The 27,929-nt window shown below is 42.6% G+C and overlaps 1 protein-coding gene across 2 annotated transcripts in view; it reads right to left on the bottom strand.

Moving 5' to 3' along the window:
- Window positions 1-329: 329 nt before the first annotated feature.
- Window positions 330-27,929, bottom strand: part of DNER (delta/notch like EGF repeat containing) — a 284,460-nt gene continuing 256,860 nt past the window's right edge. For both annotated transcript variants that reach the window (XM_005282630.4, XM_065556947.1), the window contains exons 11-13: window positions 23,166-23,297; window positions 14,857-15,103; window positions 330-1,434 (exon numbers count right to left, since the gene is read on the bottom strand). In XM_005282630.4, the coding sequence (XP_005282687.1) occupies window positions 1,323-1,434; window positions 14,857-15,103; window positions 23,166-23,297 (491 nt within the window). In that variant the 3' untranslated portion in view covers window positions 330-1,322. The remainder of the gene's footprint in view (window positions 1,435-14,856; window positions 15,104-23,165; window positions 23,298-27,929) is intronic.

Genomic DNA, 27,929 nt, shown 5'->3' with positions numbered 1-27,929 from the left:
ATGCTGAGTCCTATAAATGCATGTTTCTGTGACTACCCGTGTGGAATGAATTGGAAGACTTGGGCCTAGATTACAAGCATTGTATTCATTCTGCTTTTGAAAGGTTAAATTGTAATTTCTAGAAGTGACAATTCCATTTCACAGTAACTTTTGAAGTTTCAAATTTTGATTATGTTTATGCATGCACTGGCCCAGGATGTGGGATATCCAAGTTCAAGTCCCTGATTGAGAGCAGAGAAAGAGAGAGAATGAACCTGACTCAGGTCCTTCCAAATTTAGAGACTTTGTGTAACCTGAAATGTAGGAAAATGACCAGATCAGATGCAACCTTGACTTGATAACATTTATTTAATATTGTCTGAAATATGCAAGAATTTGAAGAAGCACATAAGCAATCAAATGCAGCCACAGAAAAACCATACTGTGTATAAATAAGATGCACTATGAGAAATACACAATATTGAATGAAACAGTACTGTACATTAATAACCTTTGAGAAACAAACAACTCAAACTATAGGCTTAGTTTACTCACGATATAAAAACCTTGACTTTTAAAGAAAAATATAGATTCAATCCAATCCTAGGGCCAGAGCCTGTACCCACTGAAGTCAATGGCAGTTTTGCCACTGATTTCAATCAGTTCACGATCAGGTCCTTAGTTTGCCTCCACAGGCACTTTAATTATATATTATTTTTACAAGGCCTAGCTTGAATACTATTACAAAAATGACAAAAACATCAACTCAAAAGTATGTGTCAGCAACTTCCAGAAAAATAATGCAGAAATAGGTTATCTATCCATGCACAGAATAAGGCAAAAGCTAATTCATTCAGGTTAGGAATAATAAATTTTACTAATTTCTTTTTCACAACACAAACATTTTAGACTTTTTTTTAAATTAATGGATATATTATGCATCATATTATTTTCACTTTTTCCTATCTCTACTGAGAAAGCTGGCACTGAGATGTCAAAAAGGAACTGTTCATTGATTAAGCTTACTGTATTTTGTTCTGTAACAACCACAGAATTTCATCTGGGTTTATTAATAGTGTCTACCATGAAAAAGCACACACTATTATAAGCTAACAATTTATAGAGTTGAAGGTACATTAAAATGTAATCCATGAATTTCAAACACTCAGTTTTAAAATATTTTTTCAGACTAAAAGCTGCAGAAAATTAGTTCTTAAATATTCTACAGAAAATTCTGGAACATCTAACATTTTAAATTTCTCACGCTTTCTTCTTCTTAAAAATATTTAAATTAATTTAGTAGCCCATCCTTTTGAAAAATAATCCGAAAAAGATACAGTCGATTACAAATCTTTTGTTTTAATTAGCGTGACCAAAGGTTTGTCATCAGGGCTGTAATCTTCATAAGCAATGGGGGTTGCATCATACATTGCAGGTCGGGATTTCTTTCCAAACCTAAAAGAAGAAGAAAAAAGGCTTTGGTGATAAACAGAAGTACATACATATTAATTGTAATAATCCACTGCTTCATGGCTCCCTGTCAGAAAAATCTTTAAGGGAACACTGTAAATTCTAAACCATATTGCAATATTTCTTGCAACCAATAATAAAAACACAGAAGGAATGTTTGAACTACATGGATCCCAGAAACCAACCCCTAAAAAGAGCAAGGAACAGATTCTGCACACCAAGTCATTGGAGGTTTTACCACTGAATTCAACAGAATCAAAGTCAGACACTAAGGGTGAAATCCTAGCTCTGGTGAAATCAGTGGAGAAGCACCCACTGACTACAAAGGGCCCAGAATTTCACTTTAAGAGAGTAGCACTTCCAAACAACATTGAGGTTCCCTGATGTCATTTGACACAGTTATCACATACTGTTCATTGTTTTTCTTCTTCCTATTTGCCAGCTATAGATAAAACTGCATAGTCAGGTTGAATTGTGAACTGGCAGACGAAGTGTCAAAATAATTCAACTGGTACAGTTTTGCTGACTAGATATATCCATTAGCGGCAGGTTGAAACTGCCAAGATTCTATAAAAATTTGGAATGCCGAGAAAACATTAATGCCTTTTAGGGCATCACTCTCATGAACACTTATTAAAATGTTAGGCAAAAAATATGCTGTAGATATGACCTGACTGTAGAAAAAAATGCCTTCAGAAATAGTTACAACTAACGGTAAGAACTTTAAATAAAGAAATAGAATCATAGGGATAAAGAGCTAGAAAAGACCTCAAGTCTATTTTCCTTACAGGGCTCCACCACATAAGATTCTGAAAGTGAAATAGAAGGCCTCTCAATTAACATACAAGGAATTCCTCTAATTTTAGATTCCCATTTAGTTCTCTTCATGCATACGAAGTGTTAGCTCTACTACTGAAAAAAAACAAAGTGGGTGAGATATTATCTTTTATTGGACCAACTTCTGTTGGTGGAAGGGGCAAGCTTTCAAGCTTCACGGAGTTCTTCCTTGGGTCTGTCTCCACTAATGTAAGCTATTCACGCTGGAAATTGTGACGTTTTGAAGACCCGTATTGTTTAAAAAAATTTATACAATTTCCCCCTTCTCCTGCTTTACTCCATGGCTGTTTTTGGTGAATTGCACCAACCAAGATGGGTGGAAATCCTATAATTTGAATAATGCAAATCTCATGCAAGGATAATACTCCAACTCTCAACAAGCTAGAGTGAAAAACTTGTTTTGACTTTATGACTGACAGCTTTCTTCCATATTGTACACAAAGTTAAATATATTTGGGCCATTGACTTCACTGGGGATAAATCTGTGCTTTAGTTGATATTCCAAGATCTGTGGGATGAAGCACTCTTATGGCATGTTACTAATCTATACGCTAAAGATGAATTTCTGAACCATCCCCTTCTCTTTCATTTTCAGGGGGAGTTAAAGATGCAGATCTTTTAATAGGCATGAAAGAAGATAAAAACTCTCTGGAGATTTATGGTGACATCCTGCCCTTTTTTGGTAGAAGCACACTGCAGGTGCTGAGAGCATACTACCAGTTGCACACCTTGAACAATACAAGATCCATTCTCCGGTGAAGATCAGGGTGGGCCACGGTTGACTAGCACACGCTAAGACAAGACAACAGCACTAATTGTTTGTGGCCTGGATGAGCCTTCTAGCTTATAGACCACATGCCTTTGATCAGCCAGTTCAGACACCAGGTTCTGCTTATAACACTATAGCTAGTTAATATATTACTCAAAGGTCTCAAAACGTAACTATAAATGGGGAATCATCATGGAGCAGGTGTGCTTCTAGTGGAGTCCTGCAGGGATCAGCTCTTGGGTCTATGTCGTTTAACATTTTTATCAATGACTTGGAAGAAAACAAAATCATCACCAACAAAGTTTGCAGATGATAAAAAAGATTGGGGGAGTGGTAAATAATGAAGAAGACGGGTCTCTGAAATAGAGTGATCTGAATCACTTGGTAAACGGGGTGCAAGCAAGCACCATTTGTTTCCATATGGCCAAATGTGAGGTTATACATCTAGGAACAAATAATGTGGGCCATACTTACAGGATGGGGGACTTCATCCTGGGAAGCAATGACTCTGGAAAAGACTTGAAGGTAGTGATGGCTAATCAGCTGAATCTGAGCTCCCAGTGTGACTCTGTGGCCGAAAGGCTAATGTTATCCTTGTACATATAAACAGGAATGCTGAGAAGGAGTAGAGAGGTTATTTTACCTCTGTATTATTTGGCACTGCTGTGACCACTGCTGGAATACTGTGTCCAGTTCTGGTGTTTGCACTTCAGGAAGGATGTTGATAAATTAGAGAGGGTTCAGAGAAGAGCCACAAGAACGATGAAAAGACTAGAAAACATGGAATTAACTCCATTTTCCTTATCAAATAGAAGGTTCTGGGTTGATTGATAACAGTCTATATGTATTTACGCGGAGAACATAAATTTGATAACAGAGGGCTCTTCAATCTAGCAGACAAAGGTATAACAGTGTGATTTATTCTCCATCACTGAGAATTTTAAAATCAAGATTGGATGTTTTTCTAAACTGGATATTCTAGTTTAAACGCAGCTATTGGACCTGAAGCTGTAATTAATATACAGGGGTCCTGTGTTATGAAAGATGTCAGACTAGATGATCACGTTTCCTTCTGGACTTAAAATATTTGAAAAGACAGTTACTCACCTTTGTAATTGCTGTTCTTCGAGATGTGTTGCTCATATCCATTCCAATTAGGTGTGTGCATGCCGTGTGCATGATCATCAGAGAATTTTTACCCTAGCAACACCCAGTGGGTCGGATGTGGAGCCCCTTAAGGCGTTGGATATATACCCCAGCTGACCCAGCACCCCCTCAGTTCCTTCTTGCTGGCTACTCCGACAGAGGGGAAGGAGGGCGGGTTTGGAATGGATATGAGCAACACATCTTGAAAAACAGTTACAAAGGTGAGTAACCATCTTTTCTTCTTCGAGTGCTTGCTCATATCGATTCCAATTAGGTGACTCCCAAGCCTTACCTAGGCGGTGGGATCAGAATGAGATATTGCTGAGTGCAGCACCGCTGAACCAAATGCAGCATCGTCTCTGGACTGCTGGACTATCGCATAGTGAGAGGCAAAAGTATGTGTTGAGGACCAAGTGGCAGCTCTACAGATCTCCTGTATCGGGACCTTAGCCAGGAAAGCAGCCGACGAGGCTTGAGCCCTTGTAGAATGGGTGGTGAGGGGCTTGGCCGGGACGCCGGCTAGGTTGTAGCAAGCACGGATACAGGACGTGATCCAAGAGGAGATGCGCTGTGAAGAGACCGGGAGGCCTTTCATCCGGGCAGCCACAACAATGAAGAGCTGGGTCGTCTTTCTGAACGGCTTCGTACGCTCAATATAGAAGGCGAGGGCTCTGTGAACGTCTAGGGAGTGCAGCTGTTGCTCCCGTCGAGTAGCATGCGGCTTCGGATACAAGATCGGGAGGAAAATGTCCTGGTTGACATGGAAAGTTGATACCACCTTCAGAAGGAAGGCAGGATGAGGATGTAGCTGCACCTTGTCTTTATGGAAGACCGTGTACGGTGGTTCCGAAGTGAGGGCTCTGATCTCGGATATGCGCTTCGCCGAAGTGATAGCCACAAGGAAGGCTGTCTTCCAGAAGAGGTACAGAAGGGAGCAAGTGGCCAATGGCTCAAATGGAGCCCCCATAAGTTTGGAGAGGACCAGGTCAAGGTCCCACATGGGGACTGGTCCCTCACCTGTGGGTAGAGACGGTTCAGCCCCTTGAGAAACCTACCGACCATAGGGTGGGGAAGACCGAGTGCCCATGTGTTCCTGGGTGGAAAGCCAAAATGGCTGCCAGGTGTACCCTCATGGATGATATTGCTAGACCTTGCTGTTTTAAGGAGAGCAGATAGTCCAAGATGAGAGGCACAGGTGCATGCAGAGGGGACGTGCCTTATTCGGCACATCAGCAAGAGAAGTGCTTCCATATGGCCAACTACGTGGCTCAAGGGGAGGGCTTTCTGCTACCTAGTAGTACCTGCTGCACCGAATGGGAGCAAAGGAGCTCTGAACAAGTTAGCCATGCAGCATCCATGCCATAAGGTGGAGGGATTGCAGGTCGGGATGACAGAGGCAGCCGTGGTCTTGTGAGATCAGATCCAGCCAAAGCGGGAGTGGCATCAGAGTGTCTACCAATATTTCCAGTAGCGTGGTGTACCAGTGTTGTCTGGGCCATGCCGGGGCTATCAGAATCAGACGCGCTCTGTCCCTGCACACCTTGAGCAGGACCTTGTGGACCAGCGGGAATGGAGGGAAGGTGTAGACAGCTGGCCCTTCCACAGGAGCAGGAAAGCATCCGAGAGGGAACCCGGGGCACGATCCTGGAGAGAGCAAAACAGCTGGCACTTCCAATTGCTGCGTGAGGCAAACAGGTCTACCTGGAGAAACCCCAGGAAAATGGAGTGGATGACATCTGAGCGAACTGACCACTCGTGGGACTGGAAGGACCTGCTGAGGTGATCTGCCAGTGTGTTTTGTACCCCTGGGAGAAAGGACACCACCGGATGGATAGAGTGGGCTGTGCAAAGCTCCCACAGGTGAATGGCTTGTTGATGTAGAACATGGCCGTGGTGTTGTCTGTGAGTATCGCCACGCAACGGCCATGTAGTTGCTGCCGGAATACTTGGCAGGCCAGGCGCACTGCCATCAATTCCCGTACATTGATGTGCAGCGATAGTTCGTCTGTGGTCCATAGACCTTGTGTCCGGAGGTCCCTGAGATGGGCACCCCATCCTAGGGATGAAGCATCCATGACCAGAGACAAAGAGGGTTGAGGAGAGTGGAACGGAACCCCTTCGCATACTCTGCTGGGGTCTAACCACCAGTGGAGAGAGGTCAGGATTGTTTCCGGGACGGTTACCACCGTGTTTAGGCTGTCTCCACCTCGGCGATAGACTGTTGTCAGCCAGGCCTGAAGTGGGTGGTGCCGTAGTCTGGTATACCTGGTTATGTACGTATGTCCTAGAAGGCTCAAGCACGTTCTCACCATTGAAGTTGGAAAACTTTGGAGGCTGCGGATAAGGGATGCCAGCGACTGGAAGAGGGCATCCGGTAGGAGAGCTCGGGCGAGTCTGAAGTCCAAGACTACCCCAATGAACTCTATTCTCTGGGTTGGTTCCAGAGATGACTTCTCCACATTGAGGAGGAGGCCTAATCGATGAAACATGGCCATGGTCACTTGAACCTGTGATTGCACCTGTTCCCTGGTATGACCTCGGATAAGCCAATCGTTGTGATACGGGAATACTTAGAATAGTATTCTCGGTTGACCACAAAGCGAAGAAAACGTCTGTGTTCAGGAAGAATCGCGATGTGGAAGTACGCATCCTTCATGTCGAGGGCGGCGAACCAGCTCCTTGAACTTCTGCACGGAGTTCAGCCAATTATAGTTGTAACGGCTCAGGAGCACCTGCTGGTTTGCAATCCTGAGCTGGAGACCTCCCGCAGAAGAGACTTTGCATCCAAATAGATCAAGGCATTTGGCCTCCTTTGATTTGGGCGCAGGAGCCTGTTGTCCATGACACTCCTTTTCGTTCACTGAGGCCACTACCATTGAACAAGGCTGTGGGTGGTTGAACAAATAGTCATACCCCTTAGAGGGGACATAGTACTTTCGCTCCACCCCTTTAGCCATTGGCGGAATGGACGCGGGCGTCTGCCAGATTGTTCTGACCGTGTTTTCGATTGTTCAAATGATTGGTAGGGCTACCCTGGATGGAGCCTCTGTTGAGAAGAGTCAACCACTGGGTCCTCCACCTCTATAACCTCCTCTGCTGGGAGGTTCATGTTACGTGCCACCCTACGTAAGAGGTCCTGGTGGGCACGGAGGTCTATTGGAGGTGGACGCGAAGTGACCGTTCCTGCTACTGCCTCATCCGGTGATGAAGAGGAAGAGGCCACGGGAGAAAGAGGATCGTGTAGGGCCTCTTGCTCAGTTGTGACTCATGGATCGGGGCCAGCTGCCTCTGTGCCCGGGCCAGACAGGGGCATTGGGATGGGTTCCGGGGGCGGGAGGGACATCCCTGTGTCCTCCATACCACCGGGAACAGGGTGGCTGACTGTGGCCTTTGGCACTTGCGGCTTGGAAGGGGCTGAGCGAGATGCCCCTGAAGGAGCACCTTGAGCCTGGTGATACACCCAAGGAGTCCAAAAGGGCCATTGAGTAGATCCCTGAACAGGACCTTGTCCCTGCATCTTCCAGTGGCCAGCCCCAGGGTCCAGGTAGCCATGGTCCGAACGACGGCGGTCCAAGATACGAGACCCTGCGTCCGATTCCGTCGAACGAGAGGCAGAACGGGAGGGCCACGGTGGTGCTAAGTGGGAATGCGCTGGTTCACGGCAACACGACGAGGATTGGTGCCGCGAGGGTGGAGAGCAGCGCCGTAAAGCCAGGGAATGGTGCCAGGAACGAGACCGGTGCCGAAGTCTAGACCAGTGTCGGGATCTGGACCTTGTCGGTGATGATGACCACCGACGGGAACGGCATCTGGACCTGAACCTGCTCCTTGACGGAGACTGGTGTTCGGAACGGCGCCGCAAGTATGACCTGCGCCGCGGAGGAGAGCGGTGCCGGGACTGCGAGCGATGCCGAGAACGGTAGCGGTGCCACAGCTCGGTTGACGGTGCCGACGGATGGATAAGGGCTGGCTTGCCCCTTGAAGGTATCACTCGGATCAGTGCCAAAGACTTAGGCTGTTGAGGCAATCAGATCCCTCGCGGCCGCAAAGGTATCTGGTGTAGAAGGAAGCTGGACCTCGACCACGCTAGGAAGCGGGGAGTCCAGGTGCACCAGACTCAATGGCTCCAACCTCGGTGCCGGAGTCAACTGTGTTGAAGTCGGCACTTGCGCTTCTGGTCGCTCCTCTACGGGGCGCGGTGCTGAGGGCAGGTCCAGGGAGGCTGGCATCTGTTGAGGTGGGCCAGCCTTTTCCAGTCTACGGTGCCGCTTCTGACCAGGCGAGTGGGAGCGGCGCCGGACCGATGGTGGCTGTGGTGCTGGGGAATGCCGGTAACACGGGTCTATTTCAGAGTCCGAATGCAATACAGTTCCTACCGGTGCCGCTGGGGCGCTGCACGCCGAAGCGCTCGGTGCCGGGTCTTGGCGTGGCACTGGACGTTGAGGGCTAAGAACCGCCTCCATGAGGAGCTGTCACAGACAAAAGTCCCGCTCCTTTTTAGTCCGGGGCCAGAAACCTTTGCAGATAATGCACTTCTCGGTCTGATGAGATTCCCCCAGACACTTTAGGCAAGAGTCATGGGGGTCGCCCGTTGGCATGGGCTTGGAGCAGGACGCGCAGGGTTTAACGCCCGGAGCCTTGGGCATGAGCCCAAGCTACTGGTGGGAAGGAGGGAAGATCCCTACCAACCTGCTAGAACTATTTACACTATAACTATATAAAACTCTATAACTACACTAACTATAAACTATTTACACTGTTAAGAGGAAAAACGCTAGGGAGAGTGGAAAGTGGCAAAGCCGAGCTCCACAGTTCCAATGACCGTCACAGGTGGTAAGAAGGAACTGAGGGGGCACTGGGTCGGCTGGGGTATACATCCAGCGCCATAAGGGCACCACTCCAGGGGGCTCCACAGCCGACCCACCGGGTGTTGCTAGGGTAAAAATTCTCCGACGATCATGCATGCGGCGTGCACACACCTAATTGGAATCGATATGAGCAAGCACTCTAAGAAGAACTATAATGTTATAGTAATAGTTCCCTGCTTTTTGCACACTGAATCAGGGGTGCTGAAACAATTTGTATAGTGGTGATGCTGAGAGCCATTGAACCAAACTGTAAACCTTGTATATAACAGAAACCATTTCAAGCCAGCACACCTAGTTCCAGCACCTATGCACTGAATGGTCAAGAGATGCATTCTAAATCCCTTTCCCCACTTAGCACACCTGTGCAGCATAGGACTAGATCTGATATGCTGATCTGGATATTTGCACTTAGAATTGTGCATCCACTACCAAAGGGGATCGTTAAATGTGATCTATCCCTCTTGCACTTGATCTTTACCAATCAGTCACAACCTAAGAGACAGGTATAAGGGCTGGGACAAAACCAGATGAAACTGGAAAGACCCTGACACAACAGATGGAAAAAATGAAAAGACAATCTTGAGTATAAAAATTTCTATTTACTATTTTAGGTGATAGGAGTCTACTATTCCCTGTACACATACCTGCTATTGATTCTAAAAAAAAAAATAAAAAAAAATTACACACTGTAAAAATACACGCTTCATTTGACATCCACCCACACGTGTATATAAAGAATATCAAGGCCTACATTTTCCAAAGTGAGTAGTGATTATGCATCCAAACCGTGACACCTTAAAGGGGGCCTGATTTTCAGAAAGTACTGAGAACCTGTTCTTTGAAAACAGGCCACTTTAATGTGTCTCGATTTGAACACCTAAAATAAGTCACTTTTGAAAATTTAGGCCTTGGTGGTCTCTATATACATGTCTGTGTAAAAGACAACTGTGAAATTGTGATTCCTCCCCTGTGCTGAGTGCACCAATTTATACTGCTTTCTATCCTTCTGAAACAGAAATAAAGACTGAAGTCTGTACACTAAATCTTAGAAAAGTACCAGCTTGTCAGCTGTATAGTAGATTTTTATATAGCATCAAATGATTTATTTCTCATTTTCATTTTTTGGCAACACACAAATATTATTTGCAATTCAAACATTCCTTTTCATTGACATTAACTAGAATATATTTCACAAAGGTGCAAATAAAAATCCTTTTTATTTACAGGTTCTGGCATTCTCTCTTTTTATTAACTACTGAACACGGGCTTCAAAAACCGGTATGAATGCAGCCCCAATCTAAAGGCTTTTTTATGAGCTCATTCACCTTGACTCTCACTGGTTTTACTAAAAGGCCTTCCTTGGCACTATGCAGAGATTAATTCAGAGCCACATAGGTAAAGGAAAGACCTCCAACAAAGAGTCCAGGTCCCAAGATTTGAAAAGTCTGACAGCAGCACTGTTTCACCGTTTCCATCACATCAATCAACAACTGGCAGTGAAAATAGTTTGAGTCAAGGTGAATGAGCTTATAAAAAAGGCTTTAGATTGGGGCATTGAACCACAAAGTGCCCTCTGCCCACCCCTGGAGCTGGAGGAGCAGTTACCTCACCAGGCTCCTTCCTCTCTACCCCCAAAGATGGTGCGGGGGAGTGGACATCCAGTACCCCTTGAAGATAAAGGAGTAGAAGAAAGATTACAGCCACCGCGCAACCCCCTCCCCACCCAAGATAACATCAAAGGAAGAGGAGGCCCTACAACCTTGGGTCCCTAGACTTCCAGTGCAGGAGATGCTAGCCAGGGTAGGGAAGAAAGCCCCAAGAAAGGGGATGAGCAATACTTGGGACACTCCAAACACTGTTCTGAAACATTCAGCTGCTAAGAACAGCGCCAACAGCTGGGACAATTTTTATTTTGTCGCATATCCCTGCTGGAGTACAAGGCCTCAGAATTCTCTTTAAATGTCACCAGTGGCCGCTTCTCCTTATATCTGGGAAAACACTGTTGCACAGAGAACGAACAATGCAAAAAATATGGCCACTAACCACACCATTGCTAAATCATCCTTTTGCCTGGCATACTAATGGTTTCAGTTATCTGGGGAAGGTGGATGAGAGTAAATACTATTTCCATTCTCTAACCAGGGACAGGAAAGGGGCAGAGCCAGAGTACATAAGAACATAAGAACAGCCTTACTGGGTCAGACCAAAGGTCCATCTAGCCCAATATCCTGTCTTCCGACAGTGGCCAGTGCCAGGTGCCCAGAGGGAATGAACAGAACAGGTAATCATCAAGTGATCCATCCCCTGTTGTTCATTCCCAGCTTCTGGCAAACAGAGGCTAGGGATACCATTCCTGCCCATCCTGGCTAATAGTCATTGATGGACCTATCCTCCATGAATTTATCTAGTTCTTTTTTGAATCCTGTTATGGTCTTGGCCTTCACAACGTCCTCTGGCAAGGAGTTCCACAGGTTCACTGTGCATTGTGTGAAGAAATACTTCCTTTTATTTGTTTTAAACCTGATGCCTCTTAATTTCATTTGGTGACCCCTAGTTCTTGTGTTATGAGAAGTAGTAAACACTTCCTTATCTACTTCCTCTACATCAGTCATGATTTTATAGACCTGAATCATAACTCCCTCAGCCGTCTCTTTTCCAAGCTGAAAAGTCCCAGTCTTATTAATCTCTCCTCATATGGAAGCCGTTCCATACCCCTAATCGTTTTTGTTGTCCTTTTCTGAACCTTTTCCAATTCCAATATATCTTTTTAGAGATGGGCCAACCACATCTGCACACAGTATTCAAGATGTTGGTGTACCATGGATTTATAGAGAGGCAACATATTTTCTGTCCTATTAACTATCCCTTTCTTAATTATTCCAGCATTCTGTTTGCTTTTTGACTGCCGCTGCACATTGAGTGGATGTTTTCAGAGAACTATCCACTAAGACTCCAAGATCTCTTTCTTGAGTGGTAACAGCTAATTTAGACCCCATCATTTTATATGTATAGTTGGGATTACGCTTTCCAATGTGCATTACTTTGCATTTATCAACATTTAATTTCATCTGCCATTTCGTTGCCCAGTTACCCACTTTTGAGAGATCCTTTTGTAGCTCTTCGCCATCTGCCTGGGTCTTAACTATCTTTAGTAATTTTGTATCATCTGCAAATTTTGCCACCTCACTTGTTTACCCCTTTTTCCAGATCATTTATGAATATGTTGAATAGGACTGGTCCCAGAACAGACCCGTGGGGGACACCACTATTTACCTCTCTCCATTCTGAAAACTGACCATTTATACCTACCCTTTGTTTCCTATCTTTTAACTAGTTACCAATCCATGATAGCACCTTCCCTCTTATCCCATGGCAGTTTACTTTGCATAAGAGTCTTTGGTGATGGACCTTGTCAAAGGCTTTCTGAAAATCTAAGTATACTATATCCACTGGATCCCCTTGGTCCACATGCTTGTTGACTCCCTCAAAGAATTCTAGTAGATTAGTGAGGCATGATTTCCCTTTACTAAAACAATGTTGACTCTTCCTCAACAAATTATGTTAATCTATATGTCTGACAATATTGTTCTTTATTATAGTTTCAACCAGTTTGCCCGGTACTGAAGTCAGGCTTATAAGTCTGTAATTGCCAGGATCACCTCTGGAGCCTTTTTAAAAAATTGGCATCACATTAGCTATCCTTCAGTCATCTGGTACAGAAGCGGATTTAAATGATAGATTACAGACTACAGTTCGTAGTTCTGCAATTTCACATTTGAGTTCCTTCAGAACTCCTGGATGAACACCATCTGGTCCTGGTGACTTATTGCTGTTTAATTTATCAGTTTGTTCCAAAACCAAAGGCTTCATTTCAGCAATCCTTGACTGGTGTATGGCTCATAGCAGATAGTAGACATCAGGCATAGTTGGAGCATTTTCAACAGGAAAGACACAGTACTAGAAAACTGCTGAGCAGGAGTGGCCGTGAAAGGAAAGGCAGGGTACTCTGGAAAGCCAGGAGCCAAGAAACAGCCATGGTGAGCAAACGAGGTAATGAGCTCCTGTCTACTTTAATCTGTGATTACTGGCACTGACTTTTAGCACTAATACCCTGCTGCAGTAAATGATCACATCCAATACATGCAACAGTATCATTAACTGTTCTGTCCATTATTTGGCTTCCATTTTAGCTGCAGGCAAACACCATTTCCAGTTCTTATTTGGCTGCCTACTCAGTTATATTCAGTTTATCACACCTACTTTAAACAGTTGTTTGTTACATCAGCATAGGACAAGGGAGGGCAAACTATGGCCCGCGGGCCGGATTCGGGGATTGCCAGCCTCGTGGTGCAGTGGGGAACTGCAACCATTGGGAGCTTCGGGGGTGGTATCCGCAGGCAAGGGCAGCGTGCGGTGGAGCCGCCTGCCCCACCCCACTTCCAGGAGCCACTGCCGGACATGTTGGCCACTTCCGGGAGTGGTGCAGGGCCAGGGCAGACAGGGAGCCTGCGTTAGCCCCGCTGCGTACCGCTGCCACCCCGGAGCCACTTGAGGTAAATGGCACCGGGCCGGAGCCTGCACCCCAAGCCCCTCCTGCACCTCACACCCAAGTACCCTGCCCTGAGCCCCCTCCTGCACTCCACACCCCAACCCCTCCTGAGCCCCCCTCCTGCACCCTGAACCCCTCCTGCACCCCCTTCCTGCACACCACACCCACTCCCACATCCCACACTCCCTCCCGCACCCCAATCCCCTGCCCCAGCCCTACATTCATGGCCCTGCATACAATTTCCACACCAAGATGTGGCCTTCGGGCCAAAAAGTTTGCCCACCCCTGGCATAAGAGCAGGATGGAAACTGATTTATAGACTAATACAATGGCCTCCCATGCTGATGGTATCGGCAAGATACCTGCCATTACTATCTCACAAATAGCAGTTCTAAACTACACATTTTAATCTCAAATGCATTTCACTCATTGTAGTTGGTGTGAAATGTTTTAATTAATTAGACTGCTGCATTGAACAAAATGCATGCAACTTTCTTTAAAAACCTTTTCAAATTAATCTATCTTCTTCTTGGGCATCTAGCACAATGGTATGTGACTGTCTCACAACTATTAACAATTTTTATTGCGAGGCAGATAAGATTTATATCCATTTCATGGATGGAAAAAACAGAGGCACAGAACAGGGTCACACCAGGAATCTGTGGCAGAGGTGGGCACTGAACCCAGATTGCCTGAGTCGTGGTCCAATGATTTAATCACAAAACCAGATATCAACCCCTGGCATTTTGATGAATTATTTAGGAATTTTGTTTTGTTTTGCTAGGTGTCAAAATAATTTTGAAAAATATATGCAACAAAACAAAATGTTTCAAAATGAATTATCCATTATTATCCAAAGTGCATGCATGATAAAGTATGGAATTTTGATATGTAGATTTAGAAATGTGTAAATATAACAAGAATAAAAATTTACAAAAAAAATACTTTCACACTTCCCAAATTGAAACACCTTATAGACTCAACTCTCAATTATACAGTGTAACTCCAAAACTCTACTGCCTTCAATGGAGCGGCACTGAATTCACACTGTTTAACTGAGACCAGAGTGTAGCCCAGATATAATGATGAGCAATTAAAATAATGCTATATTCTAATTTGGAAGCAATACAGCCTTTATATTTGTCAATAGCAATTAGCTGATGCTGTGCTACTACACATGAATTTGAAGTAGATATAGCAAAGAGATTCCATTTACTTTCCCTTTCCCCACAACAAACCTGGCATGTCGGATAGAAGCAATTGCACTGCTGAATTCACTGTCAATGCTTCTACAGTTGTAGAACTCTTCATAGGCTGGCCTGGAAGAGCCTTGGTATTCAATGCGGCTGATGCGACATATCCCCACAATCAGAATGATCAGCATAAGGACAAATGCGACACAGAGGGCTCCAATTATGATGTAGAGGGAATGACGAGGCATGTTTGTTAGACTCTCTGCCATGTGCCCAGACTTCCACTGCAGATCTGGCAATAATACATAAATAAATACAAAACCAAAATTATTATTTTATTTCGTTCCTGCTGAATAGAAATTGAGTGCTTTCATTTCCAACATTTCTATATAGACTTCTGTTGTTAAAGATATTCAACTTTAAAATTATATTTTCCATTTGAGGGTCTGCCATGGACATAGCTGTTTTTAACATGCTGTAAATACCAGTATCACAAAATCTGAAAGAGAGTTTTGATTTTGATTGGCCATGTAACTGCTGATTGATGATCATCAGTTGCAATGGATACAAGAGCAGGGTTCTAATTACCAGCTCTGCCACTGATTTGCTCTATAACCTTGAGCAAATCACTTAACCTCTCTGTACCTCCATTTTCCCATCTATTCTTTCATAGTTTATTTATAGCTTTCAAAGTCAGAAGGGAGCAATACATCTTCTAGTTTGTTCTCCTGTATAAAACAAAGGTCACAGAATTCCACACAGCTACCCTGGCACTGAGCCTAATAACTTGTGTTTGACTGAATCATGTCTTCCAGAAAGGCAACAAGTCTTGATCTGAAGACTTCAAGAGATAGAGAATCCACCACTTCCCTTAGTAGTTTGTCCAATGATTTATCACCCTCCCTGTTAAAAATTGATGCCTGATTTCAAATTTGAATTCGTCTGTCTTTAACTTCTGGTCACTGCTGCTGCTTCTTCCTTTCTCGGCTAAATTAAAGCTCTTTAATACATGATATTTTCTCCTTGTGAATGTACTTCTACACCATAATCAAATCACCTCTCAAACAGATTGAGTTCATGTAAGTCTTTTGCTGTAAGGCATTTTCTCTAGCTCTTGAATAATTTTTGTGGCTCTTTTCTGCATCCTCATAAATTTTTCAACAGCTGTTTAAAAAAATGTGGACACCAGAACTGTATCCAGTATTGGTGTCATCAATGCTATATACAAAGGTAAAATCACCTCTCTATTTCTATTCACTATTCCCCTTGTTTATACATCCAAAGATTGCATTTGCCCTTTTTGCCACATCAGTTCATGGTGGGGGGACGACGACGCATATTGAGTTGCTTGTCCACTATGACCCCTAAAATCCTTTTCAGAGTCACTGTTTTCCAGGATACAGTTCCCCATTCTGTAGGTATGACTTGCACTCTTAGATTTATGACCTTGCATGTGGTTGTATCAAAATACATCTTGTTTAAATGGGTTCAGCTTACCAGATCACTCTATATGACTTGCCCTGTCCTCATCATTATTTACCATTCTGCCAACATTTGTCTCATCAGCAAGTATTATCAGCAGTGATTTATATTTAATACCAGATCATGCTCCAGATCTTCTTGGAATCAGAGAATTGTAGGATCGGAAGAGACCTCAAGAGCCCCTGTGCTCAAGGCAGGACTAAGTATTATCTAGACCATCTCTGACAGGTGTTTGTCTAACCTGCCCTAAAAAATCTTTAGTGACAGAGATCCCACAAAAATCTCCAATGATGGAGATTCTCACTCAAGAGCTGTGATACACTCACTTTTATGTAGCACTTTAAAACCAACAGTTGTTACTATTACTTCACTTGCAAAAAAAAAAAAAAATCACCCTTGGACACAATTAAATAATTTAAAGGACTTCTGTAGGGCAAAACAGCTGCAAAAGAGGTTCCTGTGTGGAGTAACTTTCTCATTGACTTGCGAGCATATATCTCAAAGGGTTTGCAAAATATTAAAGACTGACTATTAAACTATTAAGTCATTCAAGCAGTGCAATATACAGCTATAAAGTAAGTAGACTGTACTTGATTACAGGCAAACCAAGTCCTGAGCTTCCCATACTTTCTACCCAAGGAAATAAAAAAGAACAGTTCTTAAATCTCGGATACACATCCCGGGAGATTACAGTTGTCTGCCTTGATAAAATAAGCAGGCTTCACTTGAAAAGAAAGCATTTCAGTACTCTCTGTGTGAGATCCAGATAAGGAGATAGCATAACCCTGGTGTATGCTCACATTTGACTGATGCCTTTTAACACAAGCCTATTATTTTTGCATCAAAATATTTCCACTTCATTTCAGCTATTTAATCATCAGGAAAATCACATAAACATGACTGAGTCTCTGCATGTTTTATGTTGGGTGATTGGGCTCTAAATAAATAGATTTTGTTTTATAATACAGTCAAAGATTCATTTAGGGCCAGACTGTTCCTAACCCTTACAGGAGGTACATGAGGATGGGGAGGTGGAAGGATCCACCACAATTGCAGTCCTTGTGCTCAAGGGGGAAAACTGCTCCCTTCCTTACTCCCCTGGGGTGCATGGTGCCCCAAAGGGATAAGGAGGTGAGATCTTGGCTTTAACCCCCTACACTTACAGAACTAGCTGATCACATTGCAGGGAGCACCCTGGACCTAATAAAGGGGTTGCAATACTGAGCATGCATAGGCTTGTTTGTATTTGCTTTTGCACAGAACCCTGAAATTCTGATCAATCTGAACCACAAAGCATTTAATGATTTAATGTTTTTAAGGATTTAATATTGTCATGTTCTCTGCTTGCTAGTGAATGAAATGGCCCAGCTGTGTGGAGTTTATTTCAATTTTGGAAGAGCCGCTGTTTTCACTCCATAGCACATCTATCAGACACGCTGTTCTGTTGGAAAATACACTCGGCCAAATTCAGACCTAATGTCAGCAGATACATTTCCACTGGAGGCACGGAAAACCTGATTCTGGCCCACTGTCTTCAATCTCTGGATGATAAGGATGTGAGGAATTTCTTCTGTTCTTTTTCCATAGATAAAATCCAAAAGATGCATGGCACATATTCCATAGCTTAAGAAGAAAGTAGTGGTGACTCAAATTTATGATCTTCTCAGTTGCCACAGCAACCATGATAAGATTCAGTAAGATTGTAGATTATGACATATACATATATACTCCTAGGATTATCTTGTAAATGATTTTCTCTGAGTAATACTATCGTTTAACTTTCCTTGCTGATTATATTATCCATATCTGTAGAGTCTGAAAAGATATTAGTGCTGAAAGATAACGTGCAGGCACTAAGTGGTTTATAAATGGGCAATTTTATACATAGTTGCTAACTTAAATCTTACGTTATCCTCATTGGCCAAGAGTATTTCATTTTAGTGGGAAATTTTTTCTCTTGTGTAACTCAGGTTGGTTGCAGTGTCCCTCTAGGATTTATTTTTAATTCCATTGTTTTTCAGTAGACATTGCTGTCACTGGGAAAGACCACAAAATGATATAATAAATGTGGGGTTTCATTGGCAGGCAAATTATTTCATGCTGAATGGACAGTCTGGAGAATATTTGGAAGACAGTTAAAGAATACAGTTTAGCAGGTAGTTGAAGAGCCTTAACCCTGAAATAGCTGTAAAAACAATAACCCCAGTGAAATAGATAGTTGGATCAGCTGTGAAAAAGCTGCACAGGATGTGGAGCTGCCAATTTTAGACTGACAGTTTCTCTGCAAAGGGATGAAGTAATGCACAATCTCACCAGCCTCCTTTCTGACTAAAGCAGATTATCATAAAAGGCAAGGTTGGCTCGGTTTAGGAATGTGGCTGAGTTAACCACCACACTCCATCTCCTGTGAAAGTCTGGAACTCAACTTCATCATACGTTTGAGTCAGTCAGGTCAGGAGGGTGGATCAATCACATGAAGCCCTTCAATGGTGAATTTAATTTCCAGTGCGTCAGTATATGGAAACTCCTGAAGCTGTCTGATGGACGGTCTGCATGGCTTTGACAATGAGGTATACACTGCTGAAATGGAGGCAGGTTAGTTGAGATATGAAATCAATGGGCCAAATTGAGACAATTCACAATAGGATCAACTCCAGTCAAGTCCACTGAGGCTTGGTCTACACTAGAAAATTAGGTTGGTTTAATTACACTGGTCAGGGGTATGAAAAATCCACACTCCTGAGCAGCATAATTAAGCCAACCTAAGTTCCCGTGTAGACAGCACTAGGTCAATGGAAAAATTCTTCCATTATCCCAGCTACCACCTTTCACAGAGGTGGATTATCTATGCAGACAGTGTAGGTAGTGTCTATCCTGAATCACTGCAACGATGCTACTGTAGTGTTTTAAATGTACACAAGTCCTGAGTCATGTCCGTTTATACCAGGTTTGAATATGGCCCTTTTCTTTTGTAGGCATACTAAGAATTGCACTTAGCCTCTAACCATTTAGTCATGACAACGCAAAGACAGAGAAGGGAGTTCCCTGAGATACACGGCTCTTTTGAAAAGTCTATTGAAGATCAAGTGTTTTCAATCCTATTCTAAAAAAAGATTTCTTCAGAAATCCATCCAGATTTATTTTGGTAATTCTTTATACACAAGCTGAAATACTGGCTCTTTTTTTTTTAAGCTTTAAATGTTTTTAAGGTTTAAGTTTAATTCTGTAGATTTACAACAAGTGCTGTACTTTTTTGGTTTGTATTATAATTATGTTTGAGTGTTGTAAAGTGCCACGGTTAGATTTTCTAGGCAGGTGCCCTATAAATGACATGTTATTTGCAGCGGCAAGGTGGGTGAGGTAATATCTTTTATTGGACCAACTGCTGTTAGTAAAAGACATGAGTTTTCAAACTTACAAGAGTTCTTCTTCAGGTCTGGGAAAGGTACTCAGAGTGTCACAGCTAAATACAAGATGGAACAGATAGTTTAGCATGAGACGTTAACAAGTTGTAAGAGGCCATATCTCTGCAGTCATAGGACAAAGGATGGTTAGTGTTATAGATTGTTGCAATGAGCCACAAATCCAGTGTCTTTATTGATTTTTAGTGTCTAACAAAGTTACAAATTTAAGCTCCCAGGCTCATCTCTTGAAGGTGGTGTACAAGTTTTCTTTGAGCACAAGGACTAAGAGGTTAGACACGGAGTGATCTTTTTGTGAAAAATGTTTGCCTGCTGCCGATAGGGTGTTTTTGTGTTTTATAATTTTTCTGTGGGAGTTCATTTGAGAGTGTAGTGATTATCTTGTTTCACCCACGTAGTTGCTACAGAGGCATTTAGTGCACTGGATGAGGTACACCACATGTTGTGATGGGCATGTGTAGGACCCAGGGATCTTAAAAGGTGTGTTGTGGGGAGTATTTATCACTCACAGTGGAGAAAGATGCAAAACCTGCGGACTGTTGTATTGGCTTGGTGTTGGTGGGTCCTGGTCAGTGGGGAGCTTGCTTCCGACGATGGACTTGGCAAGCTTGGAGGAGTTGTTTGAAGACCAGAAGAGGGGGTTTACAATACCTAATAGTATAAATCTATTTTCTAAACATTAACATGGTAAGTAAATAGCTATAGGCTCCTGATTGCAGCATCAGCAGGTGATATTATCCAAGTCATTAACACTCAGATGGCCACCACTAGTGAGAATGGGGTGGAAGACAGACATGGCTATTGGCCTAGGCCCTGTCATGCGACTATGAAACACACTAACACAGTAAGTCTCACTATACAGCAGTAGTAAGCTTCATCAGTGCCTGTAGCTGCTATAGAAGAGGGGTTACTGCTGGTGAAGGAAGCCAGGGATATAATGTGAAGATCAGTCCTCGACAATCCAGGACACAACTGGGGTGAAATGCGCAACTCATTGAAAGGCAATGACAAAACTCCCATTGATTTCCATGTCTGAGTGCAAGCAGGGTTAAGCCGAGAGACAGACACTTCTCCCCACTGAGCAGAATGAGGTCTGTGTGCACCTGAGCCCTTACTTAATTTTTACAAATAGGTAAATGAGTAGAGTGGATTTTTTAGAGTCATGAGCTTAAGCATGAATCTTGTCTTGCAAATCAGGCACATAGTGTATGTCTACACTGCAAAAAAGGTGTGTTCTTAGCTCGGATCTAGTGAAGGTAGCAGTGAAGACACACCAACTGTGCTTTTAACTTGGATTAGCACCTCGAGTAAAAGCCTATAGAAGAGTCTGGGTTGAACTCAAGCTACTAATATAAGTTAAAAGCTGACTTGCTGTGTCTTCACTGCTATTTTAACCTGAGTTATATACCCTGAGTTAAGAATACACCTTTTTTGCTGTGTAGATGTACCCTTAGCAATAAATTCCCCTCACAAGCTTTACTCCTCTGATCAGGCAGGAGTAATTTTTCAGATGTGCAGCAGAGGAAGCTTCCCTTGCTCTCTGTCCTGCTCATCACTTTTCCCCTTGTGCTTATACATGCAGGACTCTACTGAGGACCAAGCCCTCAGTGGATCTAGAAGTCTGGATACAAAGAAGATCCCTGAACAGATGCTGCTAATTTCATAGCTCAGCTTTGCAGTGCCCAGTAAGTGCATAGCTCTGCCTGTCTTCCTTTTATATGTTTTCATTCCATTCCATAATAGTAATGCAATTATTATATCAAGGTACTCCAGGGAATGCATTTCTAGAGGATTATTGCACGTCTCAAGGAATTAAAATCATTTTTCTGTCAGCCCACTGCCTACCACATAAGTAAGCTGCAGTCACTCAGAATGACATTGCCTTACTGATTAAGTAGATGTGCCCGGTTCAGGTATCACTATGCCTGAGAAGGCCTCACAGACCTATTGAAAGCTCATCTTTGGCTCGCAGAAGCAACTCTATAAGAGGAGCTGTAGAAAGCACTGCACCTAAGAGCTCCCCAGACTGCAGCATGCACTGTCTGCAAATCAAAGGTGAGACACACAATGGATTCACTGTCTTGGGAGTGGCCAGCAGTGCTATCCAGAAGCAAAAATCAAGGGATTGCAATAGATCCTGCAAAGGACCCAAGATGGCAAGGAAAACTTTGCACAGGGACTAGGCATAATTTAGCCCTTGAAGTGGTTGATATCATCAACACTGTGCCTTTAGTGGTTTGTATTTGTGCTGTCCTATGATTGATCAATGACACTGAATTCACGAACAACAAATGCATAGATTTAGGCCTTAATCTAGCAAATGATTGCACGATAAAAAGTATGGAGTGGTTGCGCTCTGACAGAAGGGTGAGCAGAGGTGACATGTGAGAAGAAGTAAAGTTGAGCTTTAGGCACTGTCTGCATTGAAATCAGTCTCAAGAGCACAGGATTCAAAAAGGAAAGGTTTGGGTGGAGAGTGGGCATATCTTAGGATACATTGTCCCAAAATATGATCCCTCTATTATAAAGGAGCTTAACTACACATGTACTTCTTTAGCTTTACTTCAGCTGTTATGTAGGAGTAACTTTGTGACATTCTGCCATGTTCTCACTAATGCAGGATGGGATTCTCCTGAGTATCTCCTGTTCATTACTTTTTATCTTGCACTTATTCATGCAACAGCCTGCAACTGCACTGGGCAGCTTCAAACCCTTAAATCAATCCGAGTAACTATCTAATGTTTGGAGGGGATCCTTCACTGTAGTATGTGAACAGTGAAATGGTCAAATATACCATTAGGCTTCCCAGTAAAGGAGACAGAACTGCTGTCAAAGACCAAAAATAAGGCCTCAGTGAAGCATAAACATAGGGCCTGCTTTTTAGAAGTGCTGTTCATCTGCAGCTCCAGCTGAAGTCAATGGGAGTCTCTGAAATCAGGCCCACAAGCTTTACATTTACCAAGTTAAGGTATAATCACAATTGTGAAATTAAACTTTGTGATCAGTGGGTGCACCAGCTAAAATGTTCAGAAGTGGCCACCAATTTTAGGTGCCCACCTTGAGACACTTTGGGTCCAATTTACAGAGGTGCTGAGCACCAACAGCTCACACTGACTTCTACTGGAGTTATGGGTGCTCAGCATTTCTGAAAATCAGGCCTATGGTGTCTCAAAGTTGAACACCCAGAAACAGAAGCACCTAAAAATCAGTGGACACTTTACAAAGTTTGGCCTAAAGGACTAATTCCAGGATTTTATAAAACTTTGCTACATTATAGTTCTTTTTAGAGTGCATTTTCCTTCATTCTGTGCATACTGAGGTATTGTTTAAGAACGGCCTATGATTCTTTTAGTATAATTTTGGTCCATTATTAGAAATTTCCATGATAATGACCTATACATATATCAAAAGGCTATTAAAAGCAACACAAACAATCCTCATAACACTTACGTATTTCACAATTTGCTCCAACCCAGCCGTGTGGACAATGGCACGTATAACCATTGGGTTGGTCTATGCAAGTCCCAGCATGATGACACGGATTGCTGTCACAGTCATTTATATCAAATTCACACTCTTCACCTTAAAGTAGAAGAGAAAGATGCTTGTAGATGTATCATGTATCAAGCCAGTTGTGTCATTTCAGTCACTAAAAGCAAAAGTTAGCTAGATTCGCAATGATGTCATTAATATTAGTTATTTCATCCTCACATATCAAACATTTATTGAAAGAATAAAGACCACCTTTGTGACATTTTTCTGTTGAATTAGCTGAACACCTATAATTTTCTTCGGTGAAATAATATTTTGCAGTTATATATCACTTTCTGTCTCAGAATCTCAACATGCTTTTACAACTGTCAAAGAACTAGGTCTCAGATACCACTACCTGACTTCACTAAGTTCACCCTGTTCACCTGTCTTCCCAGCCTTTACTTGAAACACAAGACTATCCTTCTTCCCCAGTCAAATATGATAGAACAGTTTATCACATATTACCCCATGTGCTCTTCTAGTCAGTACACTAAGACCAGCTAATACAATCAATTCATTAGCTATTAAGGGCTACCATAAAGTGGAAGACTCCAGTCCTATTTAACTTTGTGGAAGTACCACACAGGATCAGGCCCTAAATAATATTCTCCTGTTAATCTAACAGAAAGCAGCATATGAAATGAAATAATAAGTATTTGTTTATATATTACTGACAAATTGACAATTATCTTTTACATAATTGACTGAACATCAAGACAGATGTAAATTAGCTTAAAAGCAGTGTGTTTGGATTATGACAATCATATTAATTTGAAAATGAGGCAAAATGATTAAATTGGCTGCATACCTTTGCTCTGGATGTGCAAATTGAGGAATATAAGCACTTCAGAGCTTACAACAAACACATATTATGTGACAAAATGAACTCCTTCTTTAGCTCCCAATAATAGTTCAAGGTAGACAGATTTGCCATTTTCAATACCATCCAATTAGTATATTTGCTTTCCTGGGCATTTTCAAACTGTTAATTTTTAAAATCTAGTCTCAAACAGATGTAAAAGCCAACGGCATATTGGGCTGTATTAGTAGGAGCATTGCCAGCAGATCGAGGGAAGTGATTATTCCCCTCTATTCGGCACTGTTAGGCCACACCTGGAATATTGTGTCCAGTTTTGGTCCCCCCACTACAGAAGGGATGTGGACAAATTGGAGAGATTCCAGTGGAGGACAACGAAAATGATTAGGGGGCTGGGGCACATGACTTATGAGGAGAGGCTGAGGGAACTTGCCTTGTTTAGTCTGCAGAAGAGAAGAGTGAGGGGCGGATTTGATAACAGCCTTCATCTACCTGAAGGGGGGGGTCCAAAGAGGATGGAGCTAGGCTGTTCTCAGTGGTAGCAGATGACAGAACAAGAAGCAATAGTCTCAAGTAGCAGTGGGGGAGGTCTAGGTTGGATATTAGGAAACACTATTTCACTAGGAGGGTGGTGAAGCACTGGAATGGGTTACCTAGGGAGGTGATGGAATCGCCATCCTTAGAAGTTTTTAAGGCCTGACTTGACAAAGCCCTGGCTGGGATGATTTAGTTGGTGTTGGTCCTGCTTTGAGCAGGGGATTGGACTAGATGACCTACTGAGGTCTCTTCCAACCCTAATATTCTATGATTCTATGTTACACATAATGTTGAACAGCTGTTTAGCTTAGTGAATTCTCTAGTAGCAGCTACATTTTGCTGCTAAATTTTTAAAGCTAAACCAATTCTATGCAATATTAACAACTTTCAGTCTTTCAAGGTTGATTATAACCCAGCAATGTCCAAATTAATTAGTTTCCTGGAATAAATATAATCCTTTAGGTCTGCGTAGAAGACTTGGAGTTGATTGCCTATTAAGTAGACCATTTGTAAAACTGTCTCTTTATTAATTGGGCAATCAGTTTCTGGGGAAAAGAGACTGCAATATAAAACTACTACAAACTACAGAACTGTGCAATAAATTTACCACAGCTCTGCATATAAGAACTAATAAGTGCAAAGACATTTTTAGAAGTTTAGAGCCAAAGTCAGCCCTTGGATGTATACAATACACATGGCTTCCATTTATTTTTCTAGGACTTGCAAGATTATCTTTAGAACACATCATTACCATTCCTTAGTAGTCCAAGGAGGTCACTCTTGTGCTTTCTCCAGGAGCTAAATACACCGCCTCTGTAACATTCCAGCCCATTCCAAGCTATGAAGCGAAAGATCAGTGGCCAAATTCTGCAGTGACTTACACCCTGTGCAACCTTCCCTGAAGTCAATGGACTACATCCTGTTCTCTCACACTGGTGTAAGACAGAAGAATTTGATATAATGAGGTTATAAGCACAGAACTGGGCTACAAGATGGTGCAGGACTCCAGTCTTCTCCATGACAATGCATCCCAAGTAGACCAGCAGATCACCTGCCTCTCTTCCAATCTATAATGGAGATGGTGGAAGAGCACAGTGCTCCTCCACAGTGCTTCTTAGTTATAAGATGTCCCTTTGCTGGAAACTATGGGAACAATAATGGAAACCTTAGTAATGAATGGGGAGGTTGCCACCACAGTGAGGTCAGTAGTACTAGACAGATAACAGTGGCTAGTGTTGGGCCCATGTTTTGAAGACTCAGCTTGTGGCAGCTATTTTCTGCTTCCCCGTTAGTTCAGTGCCTACTCTGAACGCCTACAGGTCTTGTTTCTAGGTCTGCAGCTTTTCTACATGTTTGTTAAAGTATATACAATAGATCGGGGTGGCCAACCTGAGCCTGAGAAGGAGCTAGAATTTACCAATGTACATTACCTAAGAGCCACAGTAATGCATCAGCTCCCCCCTACTCTGCTCCCAGCATCTCCCACCCACCGCCAGCCGCGCCGATCAGCGCCTCCCCATCCCTCCCTGCACCTCCAGATCAGCTGTTTCATGGCATCCAGGAGGCTCTGGGGAGGAGGGGGAGGAGCGAGGACATGGCAGGCTCAGGGGAGGGGGCAGGAAGGGGTGGAGTAGGGGCAAGGCCATGACAGAGCCAGGGGTTGAGCAGTGAACATCCCCCGGCACATTGGAAAGTTGGCACTTGTAGCTCCAGCCCCAGAGTGTGTGCTTATACAAGGAGTCGCATATTAACTTCTGAAGAGCCGCATGTGGCTCCGGAGCCACAGGGTGGCCACCCCTGCAATAGATGGTCTTTGCATTTAAAAACATCAAATAAAGAGTAGGTCATTAAAAACAGATCTGAAGGAGAAACCATAAGAGGTTTCAAAACTTCATACCTACTATTTAAATATCCCAGTCCAGCATCAAAAATCTTTTAACAGCATGTTCTCAAATGTCATTAGACTACAAAAATGTTACAAAATGTAACTGATTTTAAGCCATAACAACTTCCACGGAAAGGAAAAAAACAATTTGATACAGCTGTGCTATGAAAAACAAAGTTAGGATTGACAATATACAGCAATAATAATCATCTTAATATATGATAGGCACGCATGTCCAATGGAAATGGGCTATTAGATGAAAAAGAACATGAGTCAATGGACATCATGCCCTGAGATTGTTAGGCTCTCAGCTGAAAGGAAACCTGTTAGCAAAAATGGCTAATGAAGTTATGTCAGTCATTTAGGAATTATTTGTGTTTGGCACAAAAGACAGTGAGCACCTGATGCCAAGTAACAACATTTAGTATTTGCATTTCTACAGTGTTATACAGACATTTTATCAGGACAGCTTCAAACAACATTTAAATCATCATACAATCAATTTGATGTGAATTTAACTACTGAGAAAGGTTGAGTCAAGGGCCAGGTTTTCTTTTCCCACTTATCCAGGAATAACTCTACTGACATCAGTAAAATTATACATAAAACTAGTTCTGAGGAGAGAATCAGGCCAAAAAGCCCGTGGTTTTGCTATGTTTTAATATGAATTTCAAATATCAATAATACTGAGAATAATGAAGTATTGGCTAAAATATTATATGGTAAATGATAGCATTTTGTTGTCAGGAAATACTAGCACATTTTATGAGAACTGAATTTTTTAGATATTTCATTGCAATAGCTAAACTTTTACCTCTATTGCTCACCTTCATTTCCTAAAAAGCCCAAAGCATACATCTTCACTTAAAAATTTTAACATGAGATTTTATTAAAGGGACACCATTATGGGAATTGTAACAAGTGTGTTTTGAATGATTAATTTATCATTTTTACACCACTTTGAATTGCCTCACGGTATCCGATTCCATAAATTTCCTCTCATGCTTTTTTCTTTAATGTAGCATGTCTCAAAGAAGCACCTAATTAGAATATCGATCACTTTTATACTACTTACAAGCACTACACCTTCTGGGTAACACCAAACATAAAATAGATTTATTTACACTAGCATTTACAAGCATTAACCAATTGCAACTCAGTCACATCAGTGTAAAGCTGAAATTGACCAAAATAGAGTTATTCTGGAGAGTACCTCAGAGGCGAATGTGGCCCTATGTATAAAAAGAATATGGGGACCAATATTAAATAACTTCAATACTCAAACTTTACCATAGCATCAGTAATACAGAAGAGAGAAATTAATTCTCTTATCAACAGGTGCCTGTATCATTAGTAACCCAGACCTTCCAGCAGTTCATAGATTCATAGATTCCAAGGTCAGATCATCTTAAGTCTGACCTCTTGTATGACACAGGCCATA

This window comes from Chrysemys picta, chromosome 9 (genome assembly GCF_011386835.1).
Source record: "Chrysemys picta bellii isolate R12L10 chromosome 9, ASM1138683v2, whole genome shotgun sequence".
In the NCBI taxonomy this organism is placed as follows: Eukaryota; Metazoa; Chordata; order Testudines; family Emydidae; genus Chrysemys; species Chrysemys picta.
This window is presented reverse-complemented; position numbering and strand designations above follow the sequence as displayed.